The sequence below is a fragment of the Rana temporaria genome, chromosome 6, assembly GCF_905171775.1.
Source record: "Rana temporaria chromosome 6, aRanTem1.1, whole genome shotgun sequence".
Lineage (NCBI taxonomy): Eukaryota > Metazoa > Chordata > Amphibia > Anura > Ranidae > Rana > Rana temporaria.
The window spans coordinates 113,316,657-113,341,452 of record NC_053494.1 but is presented as its reverse complement, the minus strand read 5'-3'; the positions used below and the strand labels follow the sequence as shown (position 1 = coordinate 113,341,452).

General features: G+C 42.0%; 1 protein-coding gene across 1 annotated transcript in view; it reads right to left on the bottom strand.

The window, feature by feature from the left end:
- LOC120943718 (aldehyde oxidase-like) overlaps positions 1-24,796 on the bottom strand; it is a 189,124-nt gene that overhangs the window by 100,503 nt on the left and 63,825 nt on the right. The window contains exons 10-13 of the mRNA XM_040357193.1: positions 19,870-19,962; positions 8,402-8,553; positions 7,876-7,969; positions 1,604-1,713 (exon numbers count right to left, since the gene is read on the bottom strand). Of these exons, the coding sequence (XP_040213127.1) occupies positions 1,604-1,713; positions 7,876-7,969; positions 8,402-8,553; positions 19,870-19,962 (449 nt within the window). The remainder of the gene's footprint in view (positions 1-1,603; positions 1,714-7,875; positions 7,970-8,401; positions 8,554-19,869; positions 19,963-24,796) is intronic.

The window sequence follows — 24,796 nt, the reverse complement described above, 5'->3', positions numbered from 1 at the left end:
CCGTTTTCGATATGCGACTAGCATATCAAAAGAAAAACAGAGGATCTGTCATTAGATTTTTGGATCGTGTGTACGGGGCATTAAACCTTGCTTCATTTGAACTTTTAATCCTTTACTCCACCCATGAACTTCCTGATTTAAGCCAAGTCTCTGAACTTCCTGTTAGCCAGATAATTTTTTTCTCTCCAGCCAATATTTCCTTTCTTGTCACTCTTGCTGCCACCCGTGTCTTCGCTACCACTCGTTACTGAACTTTGGCTTGTTCCTCAGCTATACTTCTGCTTGATCCCAATCTGCAACCATTTGTTACTGACCTTTGGCTTGTTTACTGACTATCCCTACCTGCTTTATCTGACTCAACCTTCTGGTGGGTTGATCTTGAGGACTGCGGCTTGGTACTAACAAGCAGAAAATCCATCTCCACAATCGGGAGCTCTGGTGAACACTGGTTACTACTTAGACTATGCACTAGGGTTGTCCCGATACCACTTTTTTAGGACTGAGTACAAGTACCGATACTTTTTTTTATGTACTCGCCGATACCGAATACCGATACTTTTTTTAAATGTGTCCCCAAATGCAGCCATGTCCCCCACATATTACAGCCATGTCCCCCACATATTGCAGCCATGTCCCCCACATATTGCAGCCATGTCCCCCACATATTCCAGCCATGTCCCCCACATATTCCAGCCATGTCCCCCACATATTGCAGCCATGTCCCCCCACATATTCCAGCCATGTCCCCCCACATATTCCAGCCATGTCCCCCCACATATTCCAGCCATGTCCCCCACATAATGCAGCCATGTCCCCCACATAATGCAGCCATGTCCTCCACATTCCAGCCATGTCCCCCACATAATGCAGCCATGTCCTCCACATTCCAGCCATGTCCCCCACATAATGCAGCCATGTCCTCCACATAATGCAGCCATGTCCCCCACATAATGCAGCCATGTCATCCACATTCCAGCCATGTCCCCCACATAATGCAGCCATGTCCTCCACATTCCAGCCATGTCCCCCACATAATGCAGCCATGTCCTCCACATTTTGAGAACAAGTATTCTATTTTAGTATCGGGGGTATTTGCGGGAGTACGAGTACTCCCGCAAATACTCGGTATCGGTCCCGATACCGATACTGGTATCGGTATCGGGACAACCCTACTATGCACCTCATGTAAGTCTGTCATCTGCCAGGGTGGCCTGCTTCTGTACTTACTCAGCTGGTCGGTGGATGCCTCTCTACTGCAATAGCTACTGGTCTCCAAGTCTGACACAAGACCATGACACCTTGTCAAACAGTGCCATGCAAAACTTATCTAAATAACTGTTCAAATCTAAACTTTCCAATTAAGAGCATAGTGCTATCTCTAATGTAATTCTTTTATTTAAAAAATGTATACTGCATTAGGCTTATGCAAAGTGCATAATCTTAAAGTAGGCAATGTTGGTTTATTTTTTAACCAGTCTAAATACAGAAAACCTTATTTGATTATCTGTACTTTCTCATCATAATTTAGTTTTGAACTACTTTATAAAATACACTGAACATCTGCAAGCATCTGTAAGAATACTAAATAGTTTAATTAACATACCTTCTTTGAGTATGGTATATGTACAGATATCAAGACTTCTTCAGCTTTAAGGAAGGAGTGTCCAGATGCAGAAAAGAAGGAATAATCCAAAGGAACTTGTCTGGTACCATCTGAAGGAAAATAAGTCAATTAAAGTGTTGACCACAAAAATATGGGACATCGTTTCCTATTAATATTAGATTGTAAGCTAAATGAAAAGGCCCTCCTATTCCTTCTTACATAGTTATATAGTAGAGGTGAGGTTGAAAAAAGACACAAGTCCAACATATGTGTGTGATTAAATGTCAGTATTACATTGTATATCCCTGTGGTCGTTCAGGTGCTTATTTAATCGTTTTTTTTAAACTATCGAGGCCTTCCGATGAGACCACAGACTTTAGAAGGAAATTCCACACTCTTGCCGCTCTTACAGTAAAGAACCCTCTACATAGCTTAAGGATAAACCTCTTTTCTTCTAATTTTAATGAGTGGCCATGTGTCTTGTTAAACTCCCTTCCACAAAAAAGTTTTATCACTATTGTGGGGTCACCAGTACGGTATTTGTAAATTGAAATCATATCTCCTCTTAAGCGTCTCTTCTCCAGAGAAAATAAGTTCAGTGCTCGCAACCTTCATGACCAATATCCTCCAGACCCTTTATTAGCTTTGTTGCCCTTCTTTGTACTTGCTACATTTCCAGTACATCCTTCCTGAGGACTGGTGCCCAGAACTGGACAGTATACTAGGTGCTGCCGGACCAGAGTCTTGTAGAGCGGAAGAATTATCATTTTATCTCTGGAGTTATTTCCCCTTTTTAATGCATGCCAATATTGTGTTTGCTTTGTTAGCAGCAGCTTACTTGCCATTGCTGAGCCTATTATCTACTAGAACCCCCAGGTCCTTTTCCAACCTAGATTTCCCCAGAGGTTCTCTCCCAGTGTATAGATTGCATTCATATTTTTGCCACCCAAATGCATTATTTTAAATTTTCTACATTAAACCTCATGTGCCATGTAGTTGCCCACCCCATTAATTTGTTCAGATCTTCTTGCAAGGTTTGCACATCCTGCGGAGCAGTTATTGCCCTGCTTAGCTTAGCATCGTCCGCAAATACAGAGATTTAACTATATACCCCATCCACCAGGTCGTTTAGGAACAATTTAAATAGGATTGATCTCAGCACAGAACCCTGGGCGGACCCTACCACACACCCCGACCATTCTGAGTACTCCCCATTTATCACCACCCTCTGAACTCTCCCTTGTAGCTAGTTTTCAATCCATGTACTCAACCTGGTCTATGCCAATGGACCTTATTTTGTAAAGAAAACGTTTATGGGCAACTGTGTCAAATTATTTTGCAAAATCCAGATACACTACATCTATGGGCCTTCCTTTATCTAGATGGCAACTCACCTCCTCATAGAAGGTTACTAGATTGGTTTGGCAAGAACGATTCTTCATGAATCCATGCCGATTACTTCTAATGATACCATTTTCATTACTAAAATATTGTATATAGTCCCTTATGCCCTCCAAGAGCTTGCATACTATTGATGTTAGGCTAACAGGTCAGTAATTCCCAGGGATGTATTTTGAGCCCTTTTTAAATATTGGTGCTACATTGGCTTTTCTCCAATCAGCTGGTACCATTCCAGTCAGTAGACTGTCGGTAAAAATTAGGAACAATGGTCTGGCAATTACTTGACTGAGCTCCCCAAGTACCCTCGGGTGCAAGCCACCTGGTCCCGTGATTTAGTAATGTTAAGTTTCCCAAGCCTAATTCTGTCCTCTGTTAACTATAGAGGTGCTTCCTGTGATGCGTCATGAGGATAAACACTGCAGTTTTGGTTACTGAAGCTCCCCGATTCCCTTGTGAAGACAGAGGAGAAGAATAAATTCAATACCTTCACCATCACCCCATCCTTTGTAACTAGATGTCCTTCCTCATTCTTTATGGCGCCAATATAGTCTGTCCTCCCTTTTTTACTGTTTACATACTTAAAGGAGTTGTAAAAGGAAAAACATTTTTTTGCTGAAATGACTGTTTACAGGGTATAGAGACGTAATAGTTAACTGAGTCCTTTTAAAAATGATTAAAAATAGATAAAAATCAATCATATAATGTACCTACAGTTTTAGTTTTGTTTTTGCATGCTGTTTCCTGCTTCTGTGATGTACAGAGACAGGGCAATACAGGGCAGTGATGGTTTGTAAAACAAAACTGATTGGTGTTGAGGGGCTTTAGACACACAGTAATCACACCTCCTTGATTAGTGACCACAGAGAGAAAGCTCCCAATACTGTGGTTATCAGGAAACAGACAACCAGGAAGTGTGGAGATCAGAGAAGAATTACAGCAACTTGAGATCAAAAACGAACAATGAGGACATGAAAACAGCACTCCATTAAGGTAAAGGAAGCCATTAAAATAAAATAAAAATTTCCGTTACAAACCCTTTAAAGAATTTCTTGGGCTTTGTTTTGCTCTCTTCCACTAGGTATATTTTATGTTCTATCTTAGCCTTCCTAATTGCACCCTTACATTTCTTGATGCATTCTTTATAAAGTCTGAATGCTGATGATGATCCCTCAACTTTGTACTTTTTGAAGGCCTTTTCCTTTGCTTTTATTAGCACTTTTACATTGGAACATTTTTACATTAAGCCATCCAGGACTTGTGTTCTGTATTACTTCTGTATTGAACTGTTATGTGATTGATTTTAAAGCGGAGTTCCACATGCCCAATCATTGTCATACCCATCCTGAATGCTTTTAAAAATATATTTTTTTTTTATAATTAGTAAATAACCTTTTTGCGCTTTTGCTTTTGGGAGGTGCATGTTGGGTAGCCAGCTGCATCAAATCCCGGAAAGGAATACAAGAGGGTTTCAGATGCCTACAACAGAGATGGACCCTGCCTGCTTCTGAGATCAGGTTAGGTTTAAAAGTTTTAAAGATTACCTAAAAAGGACAACATTAATGTCATTATCTAAATGTTAGATTTGAATTGGAAACAATTATGGTGGAGTATTAAAAAAAAAAAAAAAAGGACCTGGGGGACTGGAACCTCGCTTAAACGAGAGTTCAAGACCAGACAGATATTTTTAGGGTTTCTATGGGATAAAGAAAGGTTGAAAGTCTGCTGTGGACAATTGCACCTACTGTCAAATAAAAATTTGATGGTGATTTCATACTTCACACTAAGTAAAGAGAACAGGGGTTGCTGAGACAGGAAAAAATAGCAATAAATCGAGGTAAATCTAACCTTTCACCACTCTGCTTAGAAAACGACTGTAACTGAAAGTTAGTGGAATCTCACTAAAAAGGACTTAAAAAAACCTGCCAAATGTAATAACCCTTTCACACTTTCTACAAAACAGAAGGGGTTTAGCTGGACGTGGGCTTTAAAGCTGATTTCCATTTTTTTTTTCCTTGCATTGTTACAATGGTCCAACTTGGACCAATGTAAGTATGCATTTTTCATACCCGGCCGATCCCTGTTGAAACAGATCCTACCGTGATCCTTGCACAGTACAGTGATCCGGCTAGTCCCGAGCAAGCTGCCTGCTATAGGGGCACTGGTGCATGCTCACTCCCAAGCCAGCTCTCTGTGTCCGTGAGACACAGAGAGCGAGGCTCAGCCATGCCCCCCCACTCGCCCTTCACTGGCTGTGATTGACAGCAGTGGGAGCCAATGGCTCAGACGGAGAGACCCGGGAGAACTGCTGATCTTGTGCACATCGCTGGATTAGGAGCGGCCTTAGGCAAGTATTAGAGGGTGCTGAGGGGTGAGCTGTACACTGAAGATTTTAAACCTTCATGCATCAAATGCATAAGGGTAAACAACCTTCAGCCTTTAGGATCACTTTAACCACATGCCGACCGGGCCATAGCCGAAAGACGGCTACAGAGCAGTCGGCTTATTCTGGGAGGGCGTCCATGGACATCCTCTCAGAATCTTGCTCCTGTGCGCCCCTGGGGCGCTCTCCCGCAAACATCCCAGAAGATCCGGCGCATCACGGATCGCAGTAAATGGCCGCTAATAGTGGCCGTTTACCACGTGATCGCTCCGTCAAATGACTTGTAAACAAACCGGCGTCATGTCATGATGCCCATCATGTCATGATGCCCGGTTCCTCTCTCCCCTCTCTGTACCGATCGGTACAGTAGGAGAGGGGGAGAGATCCCATCCATCCCTGCTCAGCCATCCTTGCCATACCCAGCCATACCCTGCCATGCTCAGACATAGTCGACCTCTGTATGTGGCCAGGCTGTGGAAGTCTCACACATGTGGTATTGCCGTACTCAGGAGGAGTAGGAGAATCTATTTTGGGGTTTCATTTTTGGTATGTACATGCTATGGTGTTAGAAATATTGTATAAATGGACAACTTTGTGGTATCGCCATACTCAGGAGTAAAAGCAGAATGTGTTTTGGGGTGTATTTTGTGGTATGCATATGCTGTGTGTGAGAAATAACCTGCTAATATGCCAATTTTGTGAAAAAATGTAAAAAAAATTAAAAAAAAAAAAATCTTGATTTTGCAAAGAATTGTGGGAAAAAAAAGACTTAAAAAAACTAATCATGTCTTTTTCTAGATACCTTGGAATGTCTTCTTTCCAAATGGGGTCATTTGGGGGTATTTGGACTTTTCTGGCATGTTAGGGTCTCAAGAAATGAGATAGACCTTCAGTACATCAGGTGTGATCAATTTTCAGATATTAGCACCATAGCTTGTGGACTCTATCACTTTCACAAAGACCAAATATACACCAATTTGTACTTATCTTTACCAAAGATATGTAGCAGTATACATTTTGGACAAAGTTTATGAAGAAAAATTACTAATTTGCTAAATTTTATAACAGAAACTAAAAAAAAAATCTTTTTTTTTTTCTTTTACAGAATTTTCAGTCTTTTTTCTTTTATAGCGCAAAAAATAAAAAACCCAACGGTGATTAAATACCACCAAAATAAAGCTCTATTTGTGTGAAAAAAAGGACAAACATGTCATATGGGCACAGTGTCGTATGACACCGTGAGCACCGAAAGCTGAAAATTGGTCTGGTTAGGAAGGGGGTTTAAGTGCTGAGTGGTCAAGTGGTTAAATTCAACATTTCATTATTCTTCAAATTGTATTTGTTCATTTATCCAAGTCTTTTCCCTTTAAAGCAGAGGCTCCACCCTAAAGTTGAACTCCCGCTGATCGTAACCCTCCCTCCTCCGGTGTCACATTTGACACCTTTCAGGGAGGGGTGCAGATACCTGTCTAAAGACAGGTATCTGCACCCACTTCCGGCCACACAGTCTGCGGGTAGACTGCGGGCAGGACTTCACCTCCCGTCCCTGTCCCCGTTGTGTTCTGGGAACACTCGGCTCCCAGAACACAGCAGGAGCCAATTAGCAGGGGCAGCACGACTCGCGCATGCGCCATAGGGAACCAGCCAGTGAAGCCAGAGCGCTTCACTTCCTGGTTCCCTTACCAAGGATGGCTGGGGGGGGGGGGGAAGAAGAGTGAAGAGCGATCGCTGGTCCTCTGCTGCGGACGGCGCTGGAGTCCAGGACAGGTAAGTGTGCTGATATTAAAAGTCAGCAGCTGCAGTATTTGTAGCTGCTTGCTTTTAATATTTTTTTTTCAGCGGACATCTGCTTTAAGTGATGATGTATTTTACTGCTTCTCCATCATCCTTTAGTGTAATCCACAGAAATACTAACCTTTAGCCCCGGCCCTGGAGGACTTCACTGTATAATACTTTGGCTGGCTGAAATAGAGTACTACAAGTGGGTGCCTGACAGCATTATTGGACTGGGGAGCCGCTTGCAACAGTATTTGTTATTTAAATAGTGCATGCACTGATTTACTGGGGCATTGTATAAGCTAAAGTATCGGGACATGATATACAATTCAAATACAGATACAATGGAAAATTGTATTGGAAACTTCATTATTTTATTGTTCTCCCCAGCTTTCATCTCTTAATACAGTCACATGAGAGGCATATAAATTCCCATTGTTTAATCAGCAAAATGTGTCCATTCCCTGCCTGATTCCTAATATGCTAATGCCTTTAGGCTTTGTGTACCCTTGGACCCACATTTAGTTATGACTGTCCTAAACACTGTTAAGGCTGATGATAGGGTAACTAGAACATTGTAAAATTCTGACTATAATGTCATATGTTCATCCTGAAAATATTTATTTATACAGTAACTAAAATAGATTTTTGGTAACAAACTATTTTATTTTGGAATATCAGAATAAAAGACCATCATTTTGTTTAGCTCCAGTACCTTTTGAGGTTAAATTGAGGATGCAGCCTCCTGCTGCAAGAACCGGGTTCAAATCAGAGGTTGTAGCACGGCTAATGATGTTTCCCCCTAAAGACTGGAAGAGATTGAAGTGTATAATTAATGACAGAGCTTGTAGTGGCTGGTGTTTCATATAAAAAAAATGTGGCGGACTTCAACCACTCCATCCCATCCCAACCATATCCAATTTGATACTTGGAAAGGACTGGAGCTGTTTTGAGCTGTCATGGTAAGTGATATTTTTCTGACAATTGGAAGCTCTCATCAACACAAAATGAGGTTCTCCAATCTGCTGGAAAATCTCTCTTTAACCTCACAGAAAAGGAAAGTGTTAACTGACCGCACTACCCCAGTATGATGGATGCTTCATACAAAAAACAGTGGTGGGTACCCTTGACAAATACAGTTTCTTCTTGCCTGTTGTCCACATCTGCCCATCTGGTTGGGTTTAGTAAATTTTAACACAATGATTAATACTAGCATGCAAAAGTACATTGGACATACTTACAGCTGTGTTTCTGATCTGGGCACCTCCTAGAGAGGAAAGCTGCTGCAGAAGGGCTCTGAACAACTTGCTTTTGTCTTCAGAAATAGCAGAGACAGCTTCAGCTAAGGTTGCTTTTAGTGTTGTCAGGCTGCAAGCTGCTCCCACTGTAATTCCTATAATAAAGAACTCTGGGTTAGACAATCTTTGTAAATAGGGATAAGCCGAACACCTCCCGGTTCGGTTTGCAGCAGAACATGCGAACAGGCAAAAAATTTGTTCGAACACGCGAAGACCATTAAAGTCTATGGGACATGAACATGAAAAATTTAAAGTGCTAATTTTAAAGGTTAATATGCAAGTTATTGTCATAAAAAGTGTTTGGGGACCCAGGTCCTGCCCCAGGGGACATGTATCAATGCAAAAAAAGTAAAAAAAAAGTTTTTCAGGAGCAATGATTTTAACAATGCTTAAAGTGAAACAATAAAAGTAAAATATTCCTTTAAATAGCCATACCTGGGGGTGTCTATAGCATGCCTGCAAAGTAGCGCATGTTTCCCGAATGTTTATAACAGTCTCTGCACAAAATGACATTTCTAAAAGGAAATGCGGCTATAATGAATTGTCTGGTCCCTGCAACACAGTTAAAAGTCATTGAAAAATAAAAATTAAAATACGTGGGGTCCCCTCAAATTCCATTACCAGGCCCTTCAGGTCTGGTATGGATATTAAGGGGAACCCTGCGCCAAATAAAAAAAAATGGCGTGGGGCTCCCCCCAAAAATCAATACCAGACCCTTATCTATGTTAATAGGAACAAGGGCCCCATTCCCACATCCCTTGCCCGGTGGTTGTGGGGTTCTGCAGGCAGGGGGCATATCAGAATCTGGAAGCCCCCTTTAACAAAGGGGACCCCCAGATCCCCGGCCCCACCTATGTGAATTGGTAACGTGGTACATTGTACCCCTACCATTTCACAAAAAAAGTGTCAAAATGTAAAAAAAAAAAACCACACACACACACACACACCGAGTTGGGACAAGTCCTTTTTTATTGTTTCAATTTAAGCATTATTAAAATCACTTCTCCTGAAAAAACGGCAGTTTTTAAAACTTTTTGTTGCATTGATGCATGTCCCCTGGGGCAGGACCCGGGTCCCCAAACACTTTTTAGGACAATAACTTGCATATACTTTTAAAGAGTGTTCCGTGGTTTTTCGAATTTGCTGCGAACACCGCAAATTATTCGCTGTTTGGCGAACAGACAATGTTCGTGTTGAACTCATGTTCGACTAGAACATAAAGCTCATCCCTATTTGTAAAGTCTGATGCCTGCAATCACTTCATTATTTTGGGTAAAAAAAAGTACCTATTTATTCCCAAAAAACAGAACCTCTGTTGTCTATTGTCTTCATTTAGCAACAAGATAAAAAAAATGTAAATGCTGCCCTAACATACAGGGATAATTTAAAACCATACATGTAAATGCAGCATTTTCAATGTTAAATAGGATCTGTCATTATAAGTAGCTGTATTGCGGCTTTTATAATTAGAATAAAACATATAGAAAACAATTCCCATGATTGTAGCTGCTATAGAAGCTGAGATCCACACATCGTCAGTTTGTAGTTCCAAGTTCCGACAACGCAAAATTAAAGATTTTTTTTTTTTTTACAGGAGTGCATAGGGAGAAGCAATGCCACTCATTATCAAACGCAGGCACACGTACCCAGTCATTCTGCCTTTCGGCTTTACACATGCACCGTCTGACACACAGACCATGGCTCAAAAGCAAGTGATTACATTTATATTATATTACAGCTACACAAAGGGGTGATGGAAGCTGTGTTTTGCCATATCCTAAGCTAGTAATGCCCACAATCTGGGAAACTAAACAGGGAGGAGCAGTGAGAAGGAAAAAGTGGATCCAATAAGCAATTTAAAATGTAAATACATTCTTTCAAAAATGTATACCGGTAATTATTCTGTCCTTCTGCAGTACCTAAAGTAACTACAGTATTGAAACAAACTTTTTGAGGGCCTTCAAGTTTCTGCATTTGTCTTTATAATGATCTTAAAACCAAACTGTACACAGAGCTTCAACCTACTACAAAGTTCAAATTAAGACCTTCCCCCTACTGGTGTTAGCTCTTGCCTGTTGAATTTTTTTTGTCAAAACCAGACTTAGTAGGTTTAATCGAAGGGTTTTAAACTCAACTTGAAGAAAAGTCAAGACCCCATGTCCAGTCTAATCCAAGATATCACCATTACACAATGATGGTGACTGCAGCCTGAGGAAGAGGCCCCTAGTGGCCTTAAAATGTCCCTGCTTTTTGTTGGTGACATTAAAGTGTGTTTCCACTTTTGCAGTCAAATTTGAGAAAACCCCACTATATGTTTGTTATGTGTTCCCATTTAGACAGCATGCCCTGGTTTTTTTTTTTATCTTTGAGATATTACATAGGAGAAGGTGTCATGGCTGACTGCAAGATTTTTTGAAAAATGTTAGATTGAGTCTGTCCTAAGTATGTACTCATCAACATGCAATGCAAGAAGCTCAGTCTCTACACCTTTGACTAATTGTTTTGACAGACAGTGTTCAAATCTAGTCACAATTAATAATAAAAATGTGCATTGCATACACAGTACAGACAGGGTTAATTATGGCGAACACAGCTACACAGCCCCTCAAACAAAGAGAGCTAGAAGGATTTTTCCTTTCTGGAGGGTTCAGAAAAAACATTAAAAAAAAACCCTACCTGCAATTTTTAAGTTATGTTATGTGAATTGGGGCACGCAACAAACATAACATAGGTGCAATTTGACTGCAAAAATGGAAATCACTTCAAAGTATGCTGTCTGTTTATCTAAACAAATTTTGCTGAAGATATCGTGGATTGGATTTACATACTGGAGGTGCCATCCACCATTTCAAAACATCACCTTATATGACTGGGTCTCATTGATGTATAGATTGCACGCGTCTCTTTGAACTTATGGAACCATGTCCAGTCTGAGTCTAGAATCCCACAGGGACGCAAGGATTTTAAGACTACTGCAGACCACAGGAATCACAGGGCACCTCAATTTCATTGCTGTCTTATGCCACGTACAGACGATCAGAATTTCAGACTTTTTCCATCGGATATTCCAATCGTGTGTAGCCCCATCGGAGTTATTTAATCGGAAATGACGATTAATTCCATCATAGTTTAGATATAGAACATGTCCTATTTTCCCCGATGGAATTCCGTCGGAATTCCGATGTGATTTGGCCTGGCAAAAGCCTGATCGTGTGTACGCGGCATTAGGCCCTTTTTAAGTTATCTCATGTTCACTAATTAAGACTCTTTTGCAGATTATTTATATATATATAAACACATTAAAGCTGGACTCTGGGCACAAAAACTTTTCTTTAACTATAATCCTTAATAGTCACAAAGGATATAAATCCACTTTTTGTGTACCAAGTGGCTTAGCAAGCGCAAGTGTTATGCCGCGTACACACCATCGCTTTCTGCGATGAAAAAATGCGACGGTTTATGTGCTTTAAAAAAACGACATTTTTCAAACTTCAATTTGAACAACGACGTAGCATACACACCTTCACTTTTTCACAACGCTCTAGAAAAGCGCAGTTCCGTCAATCACGCACGACGTCACTATAAAGGGTCGTTTCCATGCGGAAGACGGCCTCTTTTGCTGATATCGTGTTGCTGCGTGTTAGTAAAAGTTTGGTGAGATACGATTCGTGATTTTCAGTGACTGTGCTTTAAATTTTGTTTTCTGTCGTACAGTTTGTCTATTTGTCGTCGGATCTGTGATACAGTGCTTGTACTAAGGACGTATTTGTTTTGGCATTACGTTTTGTGTGCACGGTGCTGTTTAGCAGGTCATTCTTCAAAGGCCATTCTGTACTTCAGGGCGTAATTTTTAGTCTGATCTGATTTGACGACCGTTTTCTAGCCATGTTGCGGGTACGAACTCGTCGCCGAGATCGTGCTGTGCTTGTTGTTAGGATGTGCGCTGCATCCCAGCGACGGTCCATGAACAGGGTGAGGAGGAGGTTGTGGACCAAGAACTGGTTGCTATGCAGGGACCAGTTCTCTCATATGCCTCTGCTGCGGGAGATCCGAGAAAATAACCCTGATGATTTCTGGAATTTTCTTAGGATGTCTGACCCCGTATTTCAGCAGCTTTTGGCTTCGGTGTCGCCATATATCACCAGGCAGGACACCGTTATGCGGGAAGCCATCACTGCTGAGCAGAGGCTAGTTGCAACGTTGCGCTACCTTGCAACAGGGAGAAGTCTGCAGGACTTGAAGTTCTCGACGGGCATCTCCCCCCAGGCTCTGGGCCTCATAATCCCGGATACCTGTTCGGCCATCATTCGGGTTCTTCAGGAGGACTATGTTAAGGTAAGTGGTGTTCTTTCAATGGTCAAACTATGGCCCTAAAAAAAAAAAATTACCTGTTTCTAATATGCTCAGAATGTTCACTTTGTCTCTATGTATGCTGTTCTACACAATTTGTAAAGCCCTACATGTTTATTGTATTTAGCCAACCTGTCCATCATTCTATGTTGTGGCCAAACCCACCTAGCATAGTCCCTATATCCCCGTTTATTTGTGGCCTCCATTGTAGTGCTGCATTTTGTGTGTCCCTATATCCCCGTTTATTTGTGGCCTCCATTGTAGTGCTGCATTTTGTGTGTCCCTATATCCCCGTTTATTTGTGGCCTCCATTGTAGTGCTGCATTTTGTGTGTCCCTATATCCCCGTTTATTTGTGGCCTCCATTGTAGTGCTGCATTTTGTGTGTCCCTATATCCCCGTTTATTTGTGGCCTCCATTGTCCAAACCCCCCCCCCCCCCCAAGATTGTTTCACTACATACTAATAATTATTTTTATTATTATTATTTTTTCTTTTTTGTGGGGTGGTTTCTCAGGTGACAAACTCATCTTGGGCCCCCACTCCCCCTAATTATATTTTTGGAACATCAGAGGGGGTGATTAATATGCTTAGTGTTCACATGTTATTTTTTAATCCTAACCTTTTTTGTTTAAGTTTTGGTGGGATCCCTTGAAATTGTAGATATATTCTGTTCACAATGTTTGTTTGAATGGATTTTTTCTTATCTTTCTATCCAGTTCCCCACCACGCCACAGGAATGGCAGACTGTGGCAGCGGACTTCTCCCAGCGTTGGAACTTTCCGAACTGCGGAGGAGCCATTGATGGCAAGCACATCCGCATTGTGCCCCCACCCCATAGTGGATCCCATTTCTACAACTACAAGGGGTTCCACAGCGTTGTTTTGATGGCGGTGGTCTCTGCCAATTATGAGTTCATGTACGTGGATGTTGGGAAAAATGGCCGGATGTCGGACGGCGGTGTCTTTGCGGAGACGGAGTTCGCCCAACGGCTTCAGTCGGAGGACCTAGGATTGCCACCTGCGGAGGAGAATGAAGAGGGTCTGCCCTTCGTGTTTTTTGCAGATGAGGCTTTTGCTTTGGGTCCCCACCTCATGAGGCCATTTCCCGTACGCACCCTCACCCATGAGAGGAGGGTTTTTAATTATCGGCTGGCCAGAGCAAGACGTGTGGTAGAGAATGCCTTTGGAATCATGGCCAGCTGATTCCGATTGTTTTTAACAGCAATCAACCTTGCGGAATACAAATGGAATCACGTTATTTTATGTTGTTGCATTCTCCACAATTTTTTAAAGAGACATTCCCAAAATTACCTCACGGTATTGACTAATGAGGCAGATGTTGTGGCTCCGGAGCCGGGACGTGAGGCTAGCCATAGAGGCTTGGCCCCCCAAACCGCACGTGCAGTGCGTCAATCCTATGTGGACTATTTTATGGGGAGGGGGGCCATTGCAATGCCCGATCTTCATTAACTAATAAAATATTCTTTTTTCTTGATTACACAGTGTAAATTTATTTTGTATATTATTTATTTTATTTTTGGGGTATTGTTTCTTTTTCCTAGGTTCTCATCCAGCCATGTGTTTGGGATGTCCTAAATTGAGTGTTAAATCTTAATAACTCTACAAATATGCCTGAGTAATTTAATGAGTCAGCATTGATACCAATAACTACACACACATTTTTTGGAGTACAATAATTTTTTTTTTTTTTTTTATTAGTACAAAATATAATCATTTTTTTATCTTTTTTTTTATTAGTACAAAATTGAATCATTTTTTTGTCTTTTTTTTTATTAGTACAAAATAGAATCATTTTTTTATTTTTTTGTCTTTTTTTTTATTAGTACAAAATAGAATCATTTTTTTGTTTTTTTGTCTTTTTTTTTATTAGTACATAATAGAATCATTTTTTTTTATTAGTACAAAATTGAATCATTTTTTTATTTTTTTGTCTTTTTTTTTATTAGTACAAAATAGAATCATTTTTTTGTTTTTTTGTCTTTTTTTTTATTAGTACATAATAGAATCATTTTTTTATTTTTTTGTCTTTTTTTTTATTAGTACATAATAGAATCATTTTTTTATTTTTTTGTCTTTTTTTTTATTAGTACAAAATAGAATCATTTTTTTGTTTTTTTGTCTTTTTTTTTATTAGTACATAATAGAATCATTTTTTTATTTTTTTGTCTTTTTTTTTATTAGTACAAAATTGAATCATTTTTTTATTTTTTTGTCTTTTTTTTTATTAGTACAAAATAGAATCATTTTTTTATTTTTTTGTCTTTTTTTTTATTAGTACAAAATAGAATCATTTTTTTTTTTTTTTGTCTTTTTTTTTATTAGTACAAAATTGAATCTTTTTTTTTTTTTTTTTTTTTTGGTTTTTAAAATTATTACAAAATAAAAAGGAACACAAACAATTAAACCCTCCCCAAAACATTAATACAATTTTTAAGCTGACGTTCCAGCGTCTTCGCTTTGTGGTGAATTTCCCGGCAGACCAGACGTATGTCCTCGACTTGGGCCCTGCATGTGAGAACCTCGCCGATGAGGAGCTGGGCACTATACGTGTCCAGTCCCTGACCAGCCCGATTTCCACCTGAAATGTGGAACCAAAACATGTGTTAAAAGATTGTATGCCTATATCTATATTCCCTGAAAATGTGGTATATGTTACTTTACCGGATGTTGTGGCAGGTTCCCCTTCATCTACATCCCTCGGGGGTGTGGCTTGGTTGGCTTGTGCCTCCTGCCTTGCTGCTTCATTGTGCCCTACGAGGTTGAAGAAAGGGAAAACAGGAGGTTAAAACATTAAGAGCGGCCTGAAATGACCCAAAATTATTTGAAATGATAAAAAAAGAGGGCAATATTGTTGTTTTTAAAAAGCGTTCCAAGAAAATAGACCAGTATTTAATCCATTCACAAAGTAATGTCAAATCTGGTGACAATTGTTTTTTTTTTCTATATGTAAGCTAACCAAGTATCCCCTGGATCTGCTCACCCCTGTGTGTGACCCAACATAGGTTGTGATTGTGACAAACAATTGTGCTACTGAGTACACATGTTCAATAAAAAAATGATGAGCAAATGCTCCTTTTTGTGAATCTCAAGGTATTTAAGTTTGTTCAAAAATAAGCTGAAACACATTGACATCAATACCAGAATTGAAGACACCTTTTAAGCCCCAAAAATGTCACAACTTTCATATTTGTGTCGAATAATTGGTCCTAGGAGTCGTCGTTCATTCGCCCACAATTCCTACATTTACGTTTTTATTTATGACACAGTGCTTCAACTCCCCTTTGCACATGCAAACTAGGCATGATGCCATTTCTCAGTAATATGGTATTGGATTATTGAAAGTCAGCGAATGAACGACGACTACGACGACTGAATCATGCGTCCACATTCATAATATTAATTATGGTCAACCTGCAAAAAAAATAAACATGGCACAAAGAACACACCAAAATAAATAATACACATGTAAAAAACTTACTTCTTCTTCGAATCACCCTATTTATTTTGGCAAGTTGGTGGGGTTCCCTCTTTTTTAAATCGAACCACCTTTTGCGCAGGTGCTCTCTGCTCCTGCGTTTTCCAAACTTCCGCTGGAGCCTACGGATGACCTTCTCCATAATTTTTGCTTTTACTTTATTTGGATGCATGTAGGGGCCATGCTTGGCATCATGGTCCTCCCTCCTCAATATGGTGACCATCTCCACCATTTCATTAAATGTCATGTTGGAGGCTCTGCATCGGAATCTGCGGCGTGGTTGGGCCTGGCCTGCCTCCTGGCTTGAGCTGGAATACACCTCCATGTTGTCCATCTTTTCTCCCTCACCAAACGACAGAGAAGGGGCGTGAAAAGGACGATACCGAACGTCAGGGGCGGGGTGTCGTGCGGAGCGTCACGCGTGCGTAGTGTAAAAAGGGATCGGACGTGTTTGTAAACGGCGTGCATAGTCTGTGGAAGAAGGCGTAAATCACGATCTTTCCTAACGACGATACGCAAGTTATTTTTTGCGACTTTATTATAGTGAAGAGGGAATGAGTTTGTGGGCTAGTTAGGGGAAGTAAGCTAGTGGCTTTAATGACATTATGTTTTGGCTTCTGTTTCATGTGCAGAAAGAATGGATCCCTTCAAGGATGCGGAGTTCCTGACCGAATTTATTAAAAAATGGAAGGAACATCCTGTTCTGTGGCAAACCAAAAATACAATAAATAAAAACAAAGATGCCAGGGAAAAAGCAAAAGAGAGCATGCTTGAATTTCTGAAAACAAGGGTCCCCAACGCCACAAAAGCCACTGTGAAAAGCAAAATAAATTCCATCAGGGGCACCTACAGGGCCCAACGGGTCCAAGTCCTGGCCTCAATGAGGTCTGGGGCTGCAGCTGACTCCATCTACAAACCAACCCTGTGGTACTACAGTCAGCTGCAGTTCCTGGACGACCACATTGAGACCAGGGCATCCATGTCTACCCTTCCCCCAAGAGGTAGCTCCCAGCTTCCCAGCAGCCAATCCTCCAGTCTTCTCTGCAGACAAGAGCAGGCAAGCTCGGAGGAAGAGCAAGAGTTCCTGGAGGACCCCAATTGTGACCCATGGAGCATGGTATGTGTTTTTTGTATGAATTTAGTTAGTATATGACAAGTCTAGTAATAATGTTAAATTTATGTTACTATTGTTCTAAATTCTAAGTGAATCTCCTAAGTTTAGGGATAAGATCAATAGTCAGTAGTGGCAAAACAGGATGGGGACAAAATTGCCCAATTAATAATGTTTATGAAGGAGTGGGTGGCATTTTCAGAGAGGCCAGTAGGGGGGAGTAACGCAATACACCTGCAAGGGGTCCCAGATGGAAAACACCCTTTTTGAGTACTATCTAGTTGACACGAAATTTAAAAATTATTTTTTGGGGGAAAAGGCCACTTATTTCCTAAATTAGGCCTGCAACAACCCACATAATTCCAGGGGGACCATGTCTGAAGGTGTGTAAGGGGCCACATAATTAGGGATGGCGACCCTGTGTGTAATATATATTGACATTCAATTTGCATCACTCATGATTTAAAAAATGTGTGTGATTAATGACAAACACAAATAAACTATGTTCCTTTTTTTGATACACAGGCAGACCAAAGCCAGGAAGAGACAGGGCCCACAGTGAGCCAGGAAGAGACAGGGCCCACAGGGAGCCAGGAGGAGCCAGGGCCAACTGCAAGGCAGGAGGTGGCAGAGCCCACTGGGAGCCAGGAGGTGGCAGGCCCCAGTGGGACCCAGGAGGCACGCCGGCGGGATACCATCTCCCGGATCCCTCCATTCCGCAATCCCAATAAACGGCTCAGGAGTCTGCGACAAATGGAGGAGGAGACCCAGGGCCTGCTTCGCCAAGCTACTGCAGCCATCCGAGAGCCACCCAGTGAAGTTGAGGGGTTCGCAGCGCTCATTGCAGCCAAGCTCTACAATCTGGAGCAGAGCCAGCGTGTGCGCTGCGAACAACTCATCTTCAAAGCCATAAGCATGGCATCCCTGGGGCAGCTCGATGACGACACCGACATTGTGCGGATTGCTCCTCCTGTCCTTGCTGCTCCTCCTGCTCCTGCTCCTGCTCCTCCTCTTCATCAGGCTGCTCTGGCTCCTGGCACTTCATCTCCTCCAGGAATCCAGCCCCCAAGGACTCGGGCTACAGGGAAGGCTGCAGGGAAGACTGCAGAGAAGACTGCAGGGAAGGCTGCTGGGAAGAAAAAGCCCAAAAAATAACACGGTGCCCCTGATGGAATTTTTATGTTGACTCACAGGCTGAATTGGTGGCTTCGGGGACCCTTTTTTTCAGCAAAGTTCAAGCATGCTCTAAAGTGCTGCCTTCCTTGGCATCTTTGTTTTTATTATGTTGTGTTTTTGGGTTGCCACCATTTTTTTTTGGAATTTTTGTGCAGAATAAATGCAATGTTAATTTTTCAGCCACATTTGACCATGTTTCTTTATTGTAGATTTAAGAGATCATTAGTGAGTGGGCAGACCCATTCCCAAATAGTTCTTGCAAACATTAACAAGGTAAAAAAACATGCTTGTGGGTGAGTTCAAGAAAAAATTATGTTGTTGCAGCCACTTCACACACTCCCAAATCAACACAAAATAGAGATTTAAAATAAAATTGGTGACAAAATAAAAATCCAAAAAAAAAAAGGTGGATATATATTTAAAATTTTAAAGATGGAAGATACAACTAAATAACAGAACACAAACATAAACATTATCAAACAAGAAAGAAACTAATTAAAAGCTTGTCATAACTATGTAACAAGATCAGCCGCAACAAACGTCCATTTCTGGGTAGCAGTTAAAAGCAGGGGTTAAAGAAGCGCTTTCTTTTCTTGTCTATAAGCTGAAAAACACCTTAACGAATGTGCTGATTCCATTCTGAACAGTCGTTTTACATGAATGAGCGCTGCCGTCTCCTAACTTGCTTCTGAGCATGCGCATGCTTAAAACGACGTTTTTTACACACGGTCAATGTTTAGAACACAGAAAACGACGTCGGCCAAAAACGACACATAAAATTGAAGCATGCTTCAATTTTTTTTTGTCGTTTTTTAGAAGACATAAAACGACGTTTTTGCCCACACACAGTCAATTAAATTGACGTTTTTCAAAACGTCGTTTTTTTTCATCGCAGAAAGCGATGGTGTGTACGCGGCATCACTCTATAGAATTAACAGAAATATTATCACTGTAGCCTGTGAATAGAGCAGAGTTGTGGATGGGGCCTTACAGGTCCACCCACTGCAGGCTGCCTGCAGAAAACAACACAAAGGGGCAGATCCAAGACCAGTCACCCTACACAAAGAGAGTGGGCAGCAGAGACGGGTTGTTATTACAGGAAACTTCTGCACAGAGACAAAAGTGAAGGAGTGGTTTTATGCAGAATTAATGCACAGATCTGGAGGAAATTAGCAAAGGACACCACTATTCAAGTAAGAATTTACATGATATTTATATCTAGACAATATTTGTTTAGCCCAGAATAAAGCCTTAAAAAGAGCAAAGTTTTCATTTAACCTGATTCTTCCTTAGTGACAACATGGAGATCAGCTATTCTTCCAGGGAAGATGATGATCGGATAAAACACTCCTCTAAATTTCATCTCCGGGCCTAAGGAAAAAAAAAAGAAAACTTTAATAGCCAATACAGTACAGTATCTGAAATAACGTACCTTCATACAAAAAAATAAATAAAAAGAATATTAGAATTCACCAAAGAAAATCAGTGGCAAGATAGCTACATGGCATCATAGCGCAAGTGCTTTTATTAAGCTCAATAAATCTCCTGATAAGTTATTCCTTTTAATACACACAGAACTTATGCTGTAGAACAGTGGTTCTCAACCCTGTCCCCAGTACCCCAACAGGCCATGTTTGCAGGTTTTCCTTTATCTTGCACAGGTGCTTTAAATCAGAGTCAATGGCTTGGTATTTTGGACAGCTATTTTATCTAAGAGAAATTCACAAAACATGGCCTGTTGGGGGTACTTGGAGGACAGAGTTGAGAACCATTGCTCTAGAAGACTGAAAAACATTGAGAGATACTGACACACAAAGATTGCAATGAATGAGCACAGAGCGAAAGTGCAAAACGTCAGGAAAAGCTATCTGAGGTAGGTCTTATGATAGGTATAGCCAGGGCCTAATTTCACTGTTTAAACTTTAATTAGTATTAGATTTCTTTGAACTGTATAAACAGTATCATTTGACATCAGATACAATTTACCAAAAGCCATTAGCCATGAAAGGTTATCCTGGATCTTCTCCGAAAATAACCAGTCCATATGTGGGTGCCCTTGACTATCAGGACTAAAAGCTATCTGCTTAAATATTGAATGGCCAAGACGGAAGATGCAGTCATTTGAGGGGGTGGCATACATTTACTCTTTGCATAACAGTACTTCCACAGTTGAAATCTGATGCATAAACTTCCTTCTTCCTTCTCTTAGCCAACTGCATATCCACTGAACCACCCAATGGTTAAGTCCTAGCTTGTACAACTTTTGTATTTGATCATTATGTAGAACTGTATCAAATACCTTGCTGAAATCAAGATATGCTATATCCACAGCACCACCCTGGTCCAAAACATTGATAATATAGTAAAAAAAAATTCAATCAGATTAGTCTGACATGATCTGCCCTCAGTAAGGCCATGTTGCTTTGGGCCCAGAAAGCTGAATATTTTAAGTGATCAATGATCCTTCTTTTCAGGAGTGATAACTTGACTACAACCTATGCTAGACTCACTGGCCTGTAATTTTCAGCTTCTACCTTGCGGCCCTTTTTGTGGATAGGTACAATATTAGCTGTCTGTCATGTCATGGGGAACTTCTCCTGTTAGAAGAGATTGATCAAAATAATCTGTTAATGGTCCAACAACTATACTTCAAGTTCTCTTAGAACTCTGGGATGAATACCATCAGGGCCCATTGCTTTATTAAAGGGGTTGCAAAGGCAGAAGTTTTGATCTTAATGCATTCTATACATTAAGAAAAAAAAAAGCCTTCTGTGTGCAGCAGCCCCCCTCAGCCTCCCTAATACTTACCTGAGGTCCTTCTCTGTCCAGCATTCTCCATGAATGGACACAGGGAGCTGTGACTCAGCCTAGGTGCCCCCATAGAAAACTGCTTACTGTGGTGGCACTGAATAGGAGGGAGGGGGCAGGAGCACAGAAGAGGGACCCAAGAAGGAGGATCCGGGCTGCTCTGTGCAAATCCACTGCAACAGACTGGGCAAGTATAACATGTTTATTGTTTTTATAGGGGAAAAAAATGCCTTTACAATCACGTTAAGCTTTAATCAAGCCAGTTCTTCTGTTACCTGATCGGGTCCTGTCGGTTGGAGTGTCGATAAGCTGTCTTGGATGTGATGGAAGGTCGTAAACGGTGGTGACCGTTACAGTGGTGGCACAGCAGTGGGATAATTCCATTGCTTAAAGGATGGCTACAAGGACACAGGACAATGGAGACGCTGTATGCATGGCTGAAGCTCTCTTCCCTCAAGGACTTACTGGAGAGCCGGGGCAGATCGGCCAGCAACCGTAAGAGAAGGGACATTATTGCAGAGCTTGTCCAAATGGATAGAGCTGAAAGGCCCAGCACAACAGACAGGACACCCGATGAAGAGTTTTTTGACCGGGCTGTTAGACGTGGACTGGCACAGTATGGACCTAATCCTCCACCGGAGATCATAGACCAGGTTATAGTGGCTGTGGATGCCACTTGGGTAGAGTAAAGAGGTACTGCAGCAGCAGAAGTCACAGCAGCACCAACTGAAGAGAGGGGAGAGGTACAGATGCCAGTCACCATGGAAGTGGAGTTCCAGGGAGTTGGGGCAATTGGCCCCTCTCCCCAGCAACAAGCTGTGGTGGTAAAGCATTTACTCCCAGCTGAATCTCTGATGGCAGGGCAGGATGCTACTAGCTGCTGCACACAACTGCAGCTTGAGCTGACATCGGGGGATGGGACTGTGGTCTCCCCCCAAAGCGACCCAGCAGAAGAGCTGGCAACAGAGCAGAGTGCCACAAGCCTCTGCTCTCAACTAGCAGGAGAGGGAGTTCCTGTGGGAGTGGATGGGACTGTGGTCTCCACTCAAAGCGACCCAGCAGAAGAGCTGGCAACAGAGCAGAGTGCCACAAGCCTCTGCTCTCACCTAGCAGGAGAGGGAGTTCCTGGACCAGTGGATGGGACTTCAGTCTCAACTGGTATACCCCAGGGATGGGGGCCAGTTGGCCCAGATCCCCAACCACATGATGGACTGAGCCCAGTCACCTTGTCTTCTCTCCAGCGGCTGAAAGGACTCCAGGGAGAAGGGCCAGTCCAAGCCTCTCCCCAGCGGCAGGCAGGTTCTCTGAGGGAGACAGAAGTTGGCGGGGTGAGTAATGCTCTGTTTGGAGCCATTTATTTGGGGTACGGTATGGATACCAGCATTGGAGGACTGGATCTACTGACTGACTTCGGAGTCAACCCGTTCGGGGTCTCCTCCTGTGTCAGTCTCCCACCGAAAGGGGAGAGATGTAACGGAATGACCCGGGACACCCAGAGACTTTGTGAGGATGGGGGATACTCCTGTGTCAGCGTCACTGATAACTCTTGGGTCTGAGTCCACCCTGTGCTCTTTGGGCATGGGGTGGCAAGTGAATCATAATTCATGTATTACATGAGATGGGACATCACTGATAGTTCGTATTGCAGGATTTTGAGATAATGCAAGATGTTGGTCCAACCAGTCAATAGTGACTCATTCTATGATTAGCCCTGACTAGTGACATGCTAATTGAGTCAGGCTCCTGGAAGACATTTAATTGTGTGATAACACTGTCTAAAACCTATTGATGCTCAGAGGTGTGAATAGGTGTCAAGCTGTATGCGGAGACGGAACGTCTGCCTAGGGAACTCAGTGTGTGATGGTGTTTTGTTTGTTATGCTGTTAATGAAGGAATGTGCAGTGATTAGACATGATAATTATAGGCCAGCGCCGACCTGTCTAGAATGGTTAGTAATTAGCCTTAGTGTGTGGGTGGGGAGTTGATTGTTCCTTTAATGCCTTGTACTGTATATAAGACTGAAAGAAACCATTAAAGTTGTTCATTACACTTGGAACAAGTACAGAGCTGTGTCTCGTCTTGATTCTGGGAAAATGGGATGCCTGCTGATTTGTCTGTGTGTCAGATGAGCTGTCGTGGATGTGATGGAAGGTCGTAAACGGTGGTGACCGTTACACCTCTGTTTCCACAAATTCTGAAAATTGAACTGTCATTACTAGAACCAATATGATTCCCCAACTCGTTATCGTTAGTACAATTTATTTCTGAGTAATTGTTTAAATGGTTTGATAGATCCAAGTCTTCCTCAACATATGTGTTGTGCCCAGTTTTCATTTTAGTGAACCCATTGTATTTATTCCTTCTATCACAAATGTACCTAATGTTTTGGCTGACTTCAGTCTGAGAACCGCTGTCTTTCGAAAACTTTAAAAAAATGAAATGCAATATGGCAACTTGGATGGGGAGCCATCTATGGCTAAACATTGTAATTATATTTGTAATCTGTACTTGTAAACACAGAAAGGACTTCAGAAGAAAGATATATGATAGGTTCCAACATTCAGGAAGGTAATACAAAAAAACCTGGGCAAGACCAAAGGGTAATATGACACAGTAAACATTGTGACATGATAGATACAAATGTTTCCCAAGCTTATGTAGCGCCCCCTTACTTTCAGTATGGGCACTACGCTAAAGTTAGTGGGGAATGGGAGAGTTACCTTGCTCCCATTCACTATTTGTTTAAATTTTGGGACTTCTGTCATTCCAGAAATGTCCACTGGGTCAGTCTGTGGTCCAGGGATGCAATGTCATCCCTGGCCAGCAGTTGGCGCCAGAGAGGTTCTGGCAGAGTAAGTTTCTTCCCTCGTGGGGCATGCTGAAGAGGAGTATATCTGTGACAGGTGTCATGTGTTCTAAAATCTTCGCAGGGTCCCCGTTCCAGGTGCGGCATCCACCCTCAGGGTGCTCGCATCCATGGACCCCGCCGGCGTGGCCCACCTGGCCATAATTGCAGACTACTTGGGACCTCATCCGGAGGTATCAGTGGACCCCAGCGACTGGCTGGGTTCCCGGTTCTATTGAAAGGATCCCAAGGGTGCCGTTCGTTTGGGGAGTCGGTTTGAGGAGGACCCCGGAGGCAGGTCGTCCAACAGAGCTTGAACAACCCAATTGGGGATCCGGTGCCTAGAGTACTGGCAGGTATGTTTGCTGTCATCTGGTGACCGATGCAGAAATCTACTGGGAGGATTCGCTCCATCTATCTATCTAGCTTAGTTATAGTAATTGGCCTGTGGCAGAGGCCCGAGCCGGGTCTGTGAGAGAGGCCTGTTCCTCACAGAAATCCTAAGTAACGTCTCGGCTGCCAGGCCTGTAAAAAAGGGTCTGTCCAGGGGCA